Genomic DNA, 14061 nt, shown 5'->3' with positions numbered 1-14061 from the left:
CCATCCAAGATGGAGTAGGCCCACTACAACTTCTTTCCACTGCTCACAAATAACTTTGGATAAAATGCAAAGAGCAGTTGCCTAAAGACTCTGAAAAGTAAACAAAAGCAGGTGACTTGTGAAGGAGAGTCAGAAGCACAAGATTTCTTCAGTGGCTTCAATAACCTGAAGGCAATGCTGGGACAGTGCCAGAGGCCAAAGTGGCAATGGAAAACTTATTTTTACGGCAAGAAGGTCTGGAAAATGGGTCCTGCAGTCCGAAGAGAGTGTTAGGAATCCTGTTCTCCTTTTGCGCCTTTTCCCCAAAGGCAGGCTCCACTTATGACATAGGGACAGTCGAAACGCAAGAGAAAATCTCCATCTTCTTATCAGAAGAGTCAAGGTGAAGACCTTGAAAAATAACAGTTTATGTTTATCTGTGGGAGTGGGAGCATGGAAGGGTGGGGGAGGGGGGAGGTGGGGATGGGTGAGTTGTGGATTTGGGATCGCTGGAAAGCAGGGTTCCTTAATTCTGTGCGTGAACCCAACCACGTCTTGCCTGCATTTGACAGGCCCAAATCAGCAAAGCAATAGCTTTAAGAACTGAAGTAAGATACAAACAAAACCAAAAAGCAAAACTTTTTGCTGGCCAAGTCACAGACAACCCCCAAGGGGGACAGACTAATGACAGCATAGCAGGCTTTGCAAGGGCCTGAAGTTGGAACCAGTGCCACAGAAAATGAGAATTTATGATCCGTGCCTGATCCAGTCAATTGCCTAATAAAACAAAAATTTTTAAATATCCTCCAGAGGATATTAATAGGACCTAGAGTCTACATAATAAAATGTCCAGGATATAATCCAGAAGTACAGAAGCAGGAAATACTTGGACTCTCTTAAGGAAAAGAATATCAACACATGCTAATCTACGATGACATAGATGTTGGAATTATCAAAGATGTGGAAGCAGCTATTATAACTGAAAGGATTGGTGCAGTAAAGAAAAGGAAAGCCAGGCTAAGTTTCTCATAGGCAGGAAATTTATTGCGCTCCCAGGCAAGGTTTGCCAACCCCCGTGGGGGGTGGGAGAATTCGCACCCATTGGGGGATAAGGGCAAGCTTTTATAGGGCGGGGTCTGGCCTTGGAGGGAGGTGGAGAATGCGGAGTCCAAGGTGCTTTTCAAAGAAGTTGTTTCTCTCAGAACTGATTGTTCTTTCAATGCTGCTTATCAGGGCCCGTGCAAATCGAGTGCAGAGCCGGCTCCCGGTATGCAGGCGGCAGCAGTTTCAAGTCGCCCCCCACTACCCCATCGCTGCCCTGGCCTCGACCTTATAATAACTGAGTTCATGTAGTAAACATAAGCACGGTTGTAATGAGTAGGGAGATATTCACAGCAGAAAACTGGAAACAGTGAAATAGCAGCAAATTGTACAGATTTTGAACTGAAACATACCCTCTGAAATAAAATTTTCACTGGACTGACTCAATAGCAGATTGGAAATAAACGAGGAAAGAATCATGAACTTAAAGACAAATAAATAGAAGTTGTCCAATCAGAAGAACATGGTAGGAAAAAAATTGAAAATGAACAGAGCTGTGAGGCAAGCACAGAAAACAGTCACTGGAATGAATGCATAGTGACACTGAGATAAATGTTCTGAAGAACGAACCGAGGTTCTATAATGTCGTAGAAAAAATGGACCAGATTTCTAATATGCATTCATCGTCTATTAGAATAACAAGGTGAATTTATCAAGCCTAGATAGAAAGGAAATAAAAATTACTTGTGTTACAACATACCAGCAAAAAACAAATAATAAATTTTTAAAATGTTATTTTGATAGCATATTTTGAAAAAATCAAATGCTTAGAAATAAACTTAATAAAAGATGTACAAGACCTCTACACACTGAAAACAAAACAAAACAAAAAAACCTAAAGAAAATCTAAATATGTGGAGGGAGGTATTCTGTTCAAGAATTGAGAGGCTCAATAATAGTAGGATGTCAGTTCTCCCCAATTGCAATAGATTTAATGCAGTTTTAGTTAAAATTCCCGCAGATTGTATGTGCTAATTGACAACTTGATTCTAAAATTTATATGGTAATACAAAGAGCCAAAAAGTTATCCTATCTTTGAAGGAGAACAAGAAAAAACATACAGTACTTGTGGTGCAAACACCAGTGTAATTTTGGCATAGGGTTAGACAAATAGACCAATGGGATAGAACCAAATCCAAGAATACATGCACGGGTATCAACCGGATTTATAACAAAGGAGGTACTGAACTGCAATTGTACTGTCTCCCTCACAAGCCAATAAAAATCATTTCCAGGGCCTTCCTGGTGGTGCAGCAGCTTGAGCGCAGCACTGTGAAGCTGTCCCCAGCCTCTGCAGCGTGGCTTCATTTCTGGCCGGTGGGGAAGATTGCCATATGGTGCAGCAGACCTCTCCTGTCACACCCACTGCTCCCCTCAGCGGTACTTTAGGTCCATCTACCTGTCCTGCTGCCCACTCTGTCTCTGGTGAATCCTCTCACCCTCCCCCACCTCTGGCCTGTACCCTAGCTCTTGTATGAATAAAAAATAAATCTTAAAAAGTTTGTTCAATAAATGGTGCTGGGAAAACTGGGTCGCTACATGCAAAAGAATGAAGCTTGACCGCTACCTCACACCATACACAAAAACCAACTCAAAATGGATTAAAGAACTAGACATAAGACCTGAAACCATAAAATATATAGAAGGAAATATAGGCGAAACACTACGTGATTTGCACATCAAAGACATCTTTGCAGACACATCACCCAAAGCAGTGATAGTGAAGGCGAAGATAAACAGCTGGGACTACATCAAATTAAAGAGCTTCTGCACAGCAAAAGAGACAATAACAAAAACAAAGAGAAACCCCACCGACTGGGAGAACATTTTTGCACCCAACACTAATGATAAAGGACTGATCACAAAAATCTGCAAAGAGCTGATGAGACTCAGCAACAACAAAGAAAATAATCCAGTCAAAAAATGGGCAGAAGAGCTAAAAAGAAACTTCTCTGAAGAGGAAATGCAAATGGCCAACAGGCATATGAAAAAATGTTCAACATCACTTGTCATCAGGGAAATGCAAATCAAAACTACCATGAGATACCATCTCACACCAGTGAGAATGGCACATATTAAAAAAAACTAGCAACAACAAATGTTGGCGAGGTTGTGGAGAAAAAGGAACTCTCCTGCAGTGCTGGTGGGAGTGCAAACTGGTCCAACCACTATGGAGAGCTGTGTGGAGATTTCTGGACCTACTAAACATAGAGCTTCCATAGGATCCAGCAATTCCACTCCTAGGTATCTACCCAAAGGACACAGAAACATCAACTCCAAAGAACACCTGCACCCCTACGTTTATAGCAGCACTATTTACAATAGCTAAGCTTTGGAAACAGCCCAAATGCCCAAAAATAGATGACTGGATCAAGAAGATGTGGTACATCTACACCATGGAATATTACTCAGCATTCAAAAAAGATAAACACATGCAATTTGCAGCAACATGGATGGCACTGGAAGGGATCATGCTCAGCGAAATAAGCCAGAAAGAAAAAGAAAAATACCGGATGGTCTCACTCATAGCAGGAATTAGAAAACTTAAATAAGGGACCAGGAAAATGAATAACTATAAGAAAGTGAAAATCAAAATCAACAAAAAACTATGGACCAGAGACACTTTTAGGGGGGCGGGGGCGGGAGGGGAGGGATTGGGGTCAGAATGGGGGGGGCTGCAATTGTATGGGGAATATAAAAATAAAATTTATTATTTAAAAAAAAATCAAAAATCAAAAATCAAAAAAAAAAATCAAAAAAAAAATCTTAAAAAAAAATCATTTCCAGGTGGATTATAGACCTAAAAGTGAAAAGACAAACCACAAATGATTCTAGAAGAACATGTGGGATAATACTTTTATGATCTTGGGGCAAAGATTTCTGAAACAAAAAAAGCTCTAAACATAAAGGAAAAAGAGGATAAGTTGAACTCAAAGAACTTCTTTTCATTCAAAGATACAGTGAAAAGGCAAGCCAGAGAGTAGGAAAAGAATAAAAAAGATTTGTTTCTAGAGCACATAAGTAACTCCAACAATTCAATAAGAAAAAGGCAACCGATTTCTCAACCATTTCTAAGAAATGGACGAGATTCAGACACTTAAGAATATATTCTAATAGCCAATAAATATCTGAAAATATGTTCATAACCAACTTAAAATAAGAAATAAACAATAGTACATACTCAGAGTTGTGATAATTGAATGATTAATGGTAAGTACTTAATGTCCAATTTGTGCCAGTTCTTATTTGTCATTTAATACTAACAATAACCAATAGTTAAAGCATTAGATCATTATTTCACAGATAAGGAAGCTGAACCCTGGGGAGATAAATTACTTCTGACAATTATTAAAACGTAAAGGAGAGACTAAAATACATTTCTATCTCAGCTCCAAAGTCCTTCCTTTCAGTTACCATGCAAACTACCTACCAATTGCACTCTTGGCAGTTACGGAAAGAGGACAAATGCTGCTTGACTTGTAGCTGCTAACCTGTTTTAATTATTCGGACTCCATCCCTTGGTTTTGTTGAAGCTCTAGTACTTGCCTGAATTCCAGGTCCTGCTGTCCTAATCATGACATAGTTGCAGATGTTAAAATAGCTGCCTGGTTTCTTGATGTCCTATTTGTGTGATTCTTAGTTGTTAGGTTTGCCTGCTTCTGATCTACCTGGTTATGATTCACAGTTTCTCCTCATTCAGGTCAAAGTTCAAATACTACCTCGATCACTGTAACATCTGTGTGTATTTTTCAGTATGCATCACACTGTGAAAATATTATGTGTTTTTCCTTTACCCCTAACCAGCGGGTTAAGTCCTGTGAGAGTAGAAACCTACATTTCAGTTTTGCCTTGCTGTGTTTTATCTTCAGAACCCAAAAGAGTAGGCATTCAGAAATTTCTGACTGGATGAACTTTTGTTCTAACGCACAACTCATGTGTGTTTGAACTCAAATGGTGCTAATCCTCCCCCTGCTCCTTCAGACTTGACACAACCTAAGCAATTCATCCACCCTCCTGGTTTGTAGCACTTAAGAATCCTTAACTAGGGCCTCCCTGGAGGCGCAGCGGTTGAGCTCTGGGTTGCGAAGCTGCCCGCAGCCTCTGCAGCGCCAGTTCGATCCCTGGCTGCTCCCCGGCCACCGGAAGAGGGTCCCACATGGCGCGCAGACCTCTCCTGCTGCCCGCTGCTCCCCTCAGCAGTGTACTTCAGTCCTTCTGCCTGCTCTGCTCCCCGCTCTGGCTCTGGTGAATTCTCTCACCCTCCCGCGCTTCTGACTGTACCCAGTGCATGTATAAACAAAACAAACAACAAACAAATAAATAAACATGCCTCTATTAAAAAAAAATCCTTAACTAATAGTAATTTTGAGATCCCTTCAACCAATGAGATTTTATTTTGAAGGAACTTAGAGTTGTATTTTTCAATCAGAAATTTTTAATTTTTTTCTGTTATGAGAAGTCATAACTTCAGTTATGATTCTTTTTTTTTTATCTTTTTTTTTTTTTTTTTAGAGGCATGTTTTTCTTTATTTGTTTGCTTGTTTGTTTGTTTTTTGTTTACACATGCACTGGGTACAGTCAGAAGCGCAGGAGGGTGAGAGAATTCACCAGAGCCAGAGCGGGGAGCAGAGCAGGCAGAAGGACCGAAGTACACTGCTGAGGGGAGCAGCGGGCGGCAGGAGAGGTCTGCGCGCCATGTGGGACCCTCCTCCGGTGGCCGGGGAGCAGCCGGGGATTGAACCGGCGCCGCAGAGGCCACGGGCAGCTTCGCAACCCAGCGCTCTACCGCTGCGCCACCGGGGAGGCCCAGTTATGATTCTTAAAGGATTTTCATATTATACTTTCCTTGGCATGAGACAGTATATCTGTAAAGCACCTAGCATTTGTTAGATATTCAAATATTACTGGCTCTTTCATAAAAAATTTTCATTATTAAAATTACTTGCCAATCTATAACCACAATGGCAAGAAACAACAAGTATAGAAGAGGTTATGGAGAAAAGGAAGCCCTCATACGCTATTTGTGGGAACATAAGTTGGTGTAGCCATTACATAAAACAGTATGGAAATTTTTTTTATTAAGTCTAGAAATACTGTATGATTCTGCTATCCCACTTCTGGATATCTATCCAAATACAAAAATACTAATTCAAAGAGATAACTGCACTCCCAGTACCCTAATATCTCAATATTATTTACAATAGCCAAGATTTGGAAAGAATTAAGTGCCTGCCAGCAAATGAGTGGATTAGGAAGATGTGGAATATTACTCAGCTATATTAAAAAAAAAAAAAGCTTGCCATTCGCAGCAAGATGGCTAGCACTACAGGATATTATGCTGAGGATACTAAATCAGACTGAGAAAGACAAAGACCATATGATTTCACTCAGGCGTGATTAACAACAAATGATTCAACTAAATAAAACAAAAACAAGCTATTAAACTATAAGAACAAAATTGGGAAGAAGGAGGGTGGCTGAGGTTAAAGGGGTAGGGTAGATTTCATTGTGGTGGATGGAAACTGCAATTCTGGTGGCAGACACAATGTTGTATACACTGATGTTGATTGAAAGTATATTGATTCAAGTGTGCAGCCCATATAATGTCGTAATCCAGTATTACTTCAATTAAGAAAAATTGCTTGCCTTTTTAAAAAAGTATAGCTATTTGAAACACTAACAGGTGTGGTCAGAGTATCCAGTATTTAAAACTTAAAATCTTTACTTTTGTATGCAATACTAATTCAAGAATTGAAGTATATTTTTAAGGCAAAAACATTGTCCCTGCACTCAAAGGGACAAAAATCACAGAGATATTAGAAAACAACTGGTATTTTAAAGTAAAAGTTCCCAGATCCAACTCTTCTCTTGATGTGTTCATTCTTCTTTAAAATAAATCTATTTTGTTTAAATGTTGATCCTACAGACTCTTCAAATAGACTGTCTATAAAGACAGTATGTGCCAGTAACTTTTAGGGGTAGGTGTTAATATAGTTGATCTTATTTCATTTAAAAATATTTCTTTTTTTTTTTTAGAGGCATGTTTTACTTATTTTTATTTGTTTGTTTGTTTGTTTTTTGTTTATACATGCACTGGGTGCAGTCAGAAGCGCGGGAGGGTGAGAGAATTCACCAGAGCCAGAGCGGGGAGCAGAACAGGCAGACTGACGAAGTCAACTGCTGAGGGAAGCAGCGGGCGGCAGGAAGGGTCTGCGCGCCATGTGGGACCCTCCTCCGTTGGCCGGGGAGCAGCCGGGGATCGAACCGGCGCCACAGAGGCTGCGGGCAGCTTCGCAACCCAGCGCTCAACCGCTGCGCCACCGGGGAGGCCCTCATTTAAAAATATTTCTTAGTGTCTCATGCAGGAACGTAACTGAAAATAGTAAATCAGTGTTGGAAATTACCTCAAAATACTAGCTTAGTGTATAAAGACTGATTTTTCTACTATTTGCTTTTTAAGAGATGGCCCAGCATTGTAAACTTTTGAAAATTATAAAATTTCTGTATGATACTGGTTTTTAAGATGTACGAATATGTTAATGGCTTTAAAACGAATATTTAGAGTTAATTTGACTATAAAGATATCTGGCTTAACTATGGAGTAACTGACAAAATCTTTACTAATACACTCAAGCATTTTTGTTTTCAGTTGGATTTAAACTCCCATTCTCATTTTAACTTGTTTTTCTTTTAACAGCATGAACACCATAGAACCAGAAAATGAATATTTGGAGGATGAAAATGCCCAGTCACCTGCATTTCTTCAGGTAAAAACTTAAATATGAAATCAGTCATATTTAAATTTTTTTTTTAATTTGCTCATTGGATTTCAGTCTAGTATCTGGTTAAAAAATGGGTAGTTGATTTCACAATAGTTTTATTAGGTCCTATGAAATCAGCAAAAGGAATGAAAAGCTGAAAGGGGGTATCCTACATATTATTTTTTTTTAAGATTTCATTTATTCATGCATACAAGAGCTGGGGTGCAGGCCAGAGGTGTGGGAGGTGAGAAGATTCACCGGGGACAGAGTGGGGAGCAGAGCAGGCAGATGTACTGAAGTTCACTCCTGAGGGGAGCAGCGGGGGAGGTGGGAGAGGTCTGCTGTGCCACGTGGGTTGCTCCCTGGCCGGTGGGGATCAAACTGCTGTAGTGGCTTGCAGTAGCTTGATAGCGCTGTTTTTAACCCCTGCGCCATTAGGGAGGCCCCCTACATATTATTTTTAAGCCCTGAGAGGGAAGGTGTTTGGAATAAAGGAAATAATCACTTTTATTTCTTGTCATGTCCAGGAAAAAGTCAGTAATTTAGACTACAGAGGTAAAGATGAATCTAACTTCGTTAAAATGTTGTATTGTACATTTGAAGAGACTCATTTTGATTTTTGCAAATATATAAAGTAAGTTATAGATCTTTTATTGATATAGTCTTAATAAATACTAATTGTTGGTAACTAGAGTTATTATTTGGATCCGTAGATGCGCTCCCAGATGAGAATGTCTGGAAGTTCCCACCCTCAAGCCCCACCTGCCACAGAGACCCTCTACGCCCCCCAGGAGCTCCTGAAAGCCCAGCCCTCCCTCAGCAGCCAGACGGAGCGCCCGAAAGCCCGGCCCTCCCGCAGCAGCCGCCAGGAGCCGCCGGAAGGCTGGCCCTCCCGCAGCAGCCGTCAGGAGCCGCTGGAAGGCAGGCCCTCCCGCAGCAGCCGGCAGGGGCCGCTGGAAGGCAGGCCCTCCCGCAGCAGCCGTCAGGGGCCACTGGAAGCCCAGCCCTCGGGCCTCAGCCGTCGGGAACGCCAGGAAGACCCGCCCACTGGCGTCAGCCCTCAGGTAGACCTATGCCAAGGTGGGAGAGGTGGGAAACCCTTGCCCTCTAGCCCCATCAGCTACAGAGGCTCCCAACCCCACCACCCCGGGAGCCCTTGGAAGCCCCACCTGTCAGCATCAGCCATCAAGTACTCTCAAGTAGATGTGCCCCCAGGTGGGAGCTGTGGGAAACTCCTGCCCTCAAGTCCCAGTGGCCACAGAGGAATCTGCCCTCACCCAACCCTTACCCCTCCCCCCAGTACCTGGAAGCCCCACCTGCCGGCATCACCCATCAAGTAGACACATGTCCAGGTAGGAGTGGCAGGAAACCCCCACCTCAAACCCTCCCTGCCACAGTAGCCCCAATGCCCCCACAGGAGCACTTGTAAGTCCCCCCTTCCCAGAGCAGAGGTCCAGCTGACAGCAACTGAGGGAGGAGCCATGGGAGGCACCCGTGCATCTGTGCCCTGGTAAGAGCACCCAGAAGTTATGCCTGCCAACATGAGCTGTAGGTGGCTATATGCCTAGAACAAACCTCAAAGCAAACAGTGGAGAGAAAGGAAAATACAGATGGTCAAGCAAGCCCACCTGGGAACATACCACAGAAAGAAAATCAGCCTCCGGAACCCAAGAGTGCTGACACGGAAGAGTTTCTCTGTCTGATAAAGAATTCAGAATCACCATAATTAAAAAACTTGGAGAAAAGGAAAAGAATAATATGAGAAATGTAATCAACAAACTGAAGTATGAGAGTGAATCTTTAAATAAGAAAATAAAAGAACTACAGGATGTTATGAGATCAATCAAGGAGCTAAAGAAATCTGGGGAAAGCCATGAAAATAGAATAGATAAAATGTAAAAATGTATGAGTATTTTTTTTTTAAGTGTTTTTTTTTTTTTAATAGAGGCATGTTTTATTTATTTATTTGTTTGTTTTGTTTATACATGCACTGGGTACAGTCAGAAGTGCGGGAGGGTGAGAGAATTCACCAGAGCCAGAGCAGGGAGCAGAGCAGGCAGAAGGACTGAAGTTCACTGCTGAGGGGAGCAGCGGGCGGCAGGAGAGGTCTGTGCGCTATGTGGGACCCTCCTCCGGTGGCCGGGGAGCAGCCGAGGATCGAACCGGCGCCGCAGAGGCTGCAGGCAGCTTCGCAACCCAGCACTCAACCGCTGCGCCACCGGGGAGGCCCTGTATGAGTATTTTTAAATACAGAAATAAAAGGAAACAAAAAAGAAAAGGAAAGAGGTACAAAGGAAAAAGAGTAAAGAAACACTTTAAGAACTATCCAACACCACGAGGAATGGAAATTTAAGAGTCATAAGAAACCCTGAAGGAGAAGAGAGAGAGACAAAGGAACTGAGAACCTACTCAGGGAAATAATTGAAGAGAATTTCCCAAACATGAAGAAGAAAATGAAAATACACACACAGGAAGCAGAACACCAGATTACCATAATGGAAGGAAAATTACAGCAAGCCACGTAACAGAAAGGATACCAAGACAAAGAAAAATAATGAAGCTGTTTAAGGGGAAGAAACAGATAACCTAAAGGAAAACCAATTAGGCTGACATCAGACTTCTCTGAAAAAACACTATGGGCAAGAAGAGAATAGAGTGACATTCAAAAAACTCGAGGACAAAAAATGCCAGCCAAGAATGCTTAATCCTGCAAAGCTCTCTTTCCTATGTGAGGGAAAACTGAGAACCTTTTCAGACAAGCAAAATCTCCAGACACTCGGTTCTACTAAACCCCCACTCCAAGAAATATTACAAAAAGCCTTAAAACCTAAACTGAGGAATGAACGGGAAGACTTGTACAAGGTCCTGAATAGAACCATGAAACAATGAACAGCATGGCAATTAGAGACATTAATGTATCAATAATCACCCTAGATGTTTATGGACTAAATGCACCAATAAAAAGACACAGAGCAGCATGCTTGACTAGAAAACAGAGTCCAACCTTTTGCTATCTCCAGGCAACACACCTAAGTGTTAAAAGATAAACACAGAATGAAAGTAAGGGTTGGAAAACAATTCTGCAAGCAAATGGCCTTGAAAAGAAGGCAGGGCAGCCATCCTTAAGCCGATAAAATGGACTTTGAACTAAAAAAAGATGATGAGACATAGATGGATACTATAGTAATCAAGGGGACAATAAACCAGGAAGTCATCACCCTCATCAATATATACTCTCCAAATGAGGGCACACCAAAATATATTGGACAATTAACTATCCTTTCTGAAAACTAACACTGGAGAAAATACATACGTGGTAAGAGACTTCAGCACCCTGCTCTCACCAATGGACAAATCAACAAGACAGAAAATACACAAAAACACAATAACCCTAAATAGGGACACGGCACCCTCCTCCCTCAAACTTTTTTTCAATTGCACATATATCATTCTCCAGGATGAACCACATACTGGGTCACAGCACAAACATCAACAGATACATGAAGATCAGAATCATACCAACTGTCTTCTCTGACCATAAAGGCGTCAACTATGAATAGAAAGCAAGAAACACCTCCAGTACATAGAAATTGAACAACATGTTATTGAAAGACCACTGGATTAATGAGGGAATCGAAGAAGGAATTAAAACATATCTTGAGGCAAATAAAAGCGAACGCATATTTCCTGAATGTATGGGACAGGACATAGCAAAAACAGTAGTAAGAGGAACGTGTATATCAATACAGGACTACAACAAGAAAGAATCCAAAGAAACGACCTAATCTCCCATTTTGAAGAACTAGAAAAAGAACAACAGCAGCAACAAAAAAAAGCCAGTGGATGAAAGGAAATTGTAACAGTTCCAGCAGAAATAAATGAAGTAGAAGTAAAAAAGATGATCCAAAGGATCAGGGAAACCAAAAGCTGGTTCTTTGAAAAAATAAAGTTGACAGACCCCTAGCCAGGCTCACAAAAGAAGGCAGAAAACTCAAATAAATAGGATCATAAATGGAAAAGGAGAAATTGCAACAGACATAGCAGAAATCCAGAAGATAATCAGATTACTCTGAACATTTACATGCAAACAAGTTCAACAATCTAGATGAGAAGGACAAATTGTTAGAAGTACTCAGTCATCCAAAATTGAATAAAAAAGAAATAGAAAACCAGCTAAGAGCAGTAAAATTGAAACAATAATTAAAACCCTCCCCCGAGGGCCTCCCCGGTGGCGCAGCGGTTGAGCGCTGGGTTGAGCACTGGGTTGCGAGGCTGCAGCCTCTGCAGCGCCAGTTTGATCCCCGGTTGCTCCCCACCCACAGGAGGAGGGTCCCACATTGTGCGCGGACCTCTCCTGCCGCCCGCTGCTCCCCTCAGCGGTGTGCTTCGGTCCTTCTGCCTGCTCTACTCCCCGCTCTGGCTCTGGTGAATTCTCTCACCCTCCCGCACTTCTGACTGTGCCCAGTGCTTGTATAAATAAATTAAATAAATAAAAATAAAAATCTTTAAAAAAAAAAAAACCCTCCCCCGAAAAAAAGTCCAGGACCAGATGGTTTCACAGTGAAGTTATACCAAACATTTGAAGAACTGATGCCTAGCTGACAAAAACTCTTTCAAAAAATTGAGAAAGAAGGAATAATACGAAACAAATTTTACAAAGCCAACATTATACTAATATCAAAGCCAAGCAAAGACATCACACAAAAAAGAAAACTATAGGCCAATCTCCCTAAAGAACAAAGATGCAAAATCCTCAATAAAATCTTTTTTTTTCTTTTTTTTTTAAGATTGATTTCTTTATACAAGCACTGGGGTACAGTCAGAAGCGGGGAGGGTGAAAGAATTCACCAGAGCCAGAGCGGGGAGCAGAACAGGCAGACTGATGAAATACACTGCTGAGGGGAGCAGCGGGCGTGGCAGGAGAGGTCTGCATGCCATGTGGGATCCTCGCCCGGTGGTCAGGGATCGAACCAGCGCTGCAGAGGCTGCGGGCACTTCACAACCCAGCGCTCAACCACTGCACCACTGGGGAGGCCCTCCTCAATAAAATCTTAACAAACTGGATCCAACAATGCATCAAAAGGATTATACACCATGACAAGTGGAATTTATTCCAGGGACGCAAGTATGGTTCAACATCCAAAAATCAGTTAATGAAATTGAACACATCAACAAAAAGAAAAAACCATATGATCATATAAGTAGATGCTGAGAAAGTTCAACATGATAAAGTTCAGCATCTGCTAATGGTGAAGGTCCTCAAAATTCTTGGAATAGAGGAACGTACATTAACATGATAAAAGCCACATATGACAAATCCACAGCTAACATTCTTAGCAGTGAAAAACTGAATGTCTTAACTTTAAGATCGGAAACAAGACAAGGCTGTCCACTCTCACCACTGCTTTTCAATATAATACCGGAAGTCCTAGCTAGGGCAATTTGGCAAGAGATAGCCATACCAGAAATCCAAATAGGGAAAGAAGAAGTAAAACTATCACTATTTGCAGATGATATAACATAGAGCGCGCTAAAAACTCCACACAAAAAACCCTAAAATAATAAACCAATTTAATAAAGTAGCAGGTTTCAAAACCCACACACAAAAATCAGTACCCTTCCTATATGCAGTCTGAAAAAGAAGAAATTGAGGAAACCATCCCCATTACAATTATACCAAAAAAAAAAAGTACCTGGAAATAAACCTAACAAAGGAGGTGAAAGACCTATACAAGGAAAACTACAAAACACTATTAAAAGAAGTAGAAAAAGACACAAAGAAATGGAAAGATAATTCCTGCTCATAGATTGGAAGAATTAACATTATCAAAATGGCCATCCTCTCAAAAGCAATTTACAAATTCAATGCAACAGACACACACACCAGTGGAATCAAATTGAAAACCCAGAAATAAAACCACACATATATGGACAACTAATCTGTGGCAAAGGACTAAAGAATATGCACTGAAGCAAGGATGGTCTCTTCAATAAATGGTGCTTAGAAAACTGGATCCTACGTGTAAAAGAATGAAACTAGACTGCTACTTCATACCATACACAAACAACTCAAACTAGATTAAAACGTTGAATGTAAGACCTGAAACCATAAAATACATAGAAGAAAACATAGGCAAAACACTCCATGACACACACCTCAGAAAAATCTTTGAGGATTCATCTCCAAAAGCAAAGAAAATGGAGGAAGAGATAAACAGCT

The 14061-nt window shown here is 41.2% G+C and overlaps 1 protein-coding gene across 1 annotated transcript in view; it reads left to right on the top strand.

Annotated features, from left to right (window-relative positions):
• Nucleotides 1-8554: 8554 nt before the first annotated feature.
• The window catches only part of SLC9B1 (solute carrier family 9 member B1), a gene marked incomplete at its 5' end in the record, with an annotated part of 39006 nt that continues 33499 nt past the window's right edge, over nucleotides 8555-14061 (top strand). Inside the window, 2 exons of the mRNA XM_084251982.1 lie at nucleotides 8555-8905; nucleotides 9142-9193. Of these exons, the coding sequence (XP_084108108.1) occupies nucleotides 8555-8905; nucleotides 9142-9193 (403 nt within the window). The remainder of the gene's footprint in view (nucleotides 8906-9141; nucleotides 9194-14061) is intronic.

This window comes from Talpa europaea, assembly GCF_964194135.1.
Source record: "Talpa europaea genome assembly, chromosome: 13".
Taxonomy (NCBI): Eukaryota; Metazoa; Chordata; class Mammalia; order Eulipotyphla; family Talpidae; genus Talpa; species Talpa europaea.
Note: the sequence above shows the minus strand (reverse complement) of the source record. Positions and strands in the feature narration are given on the sequence as shown.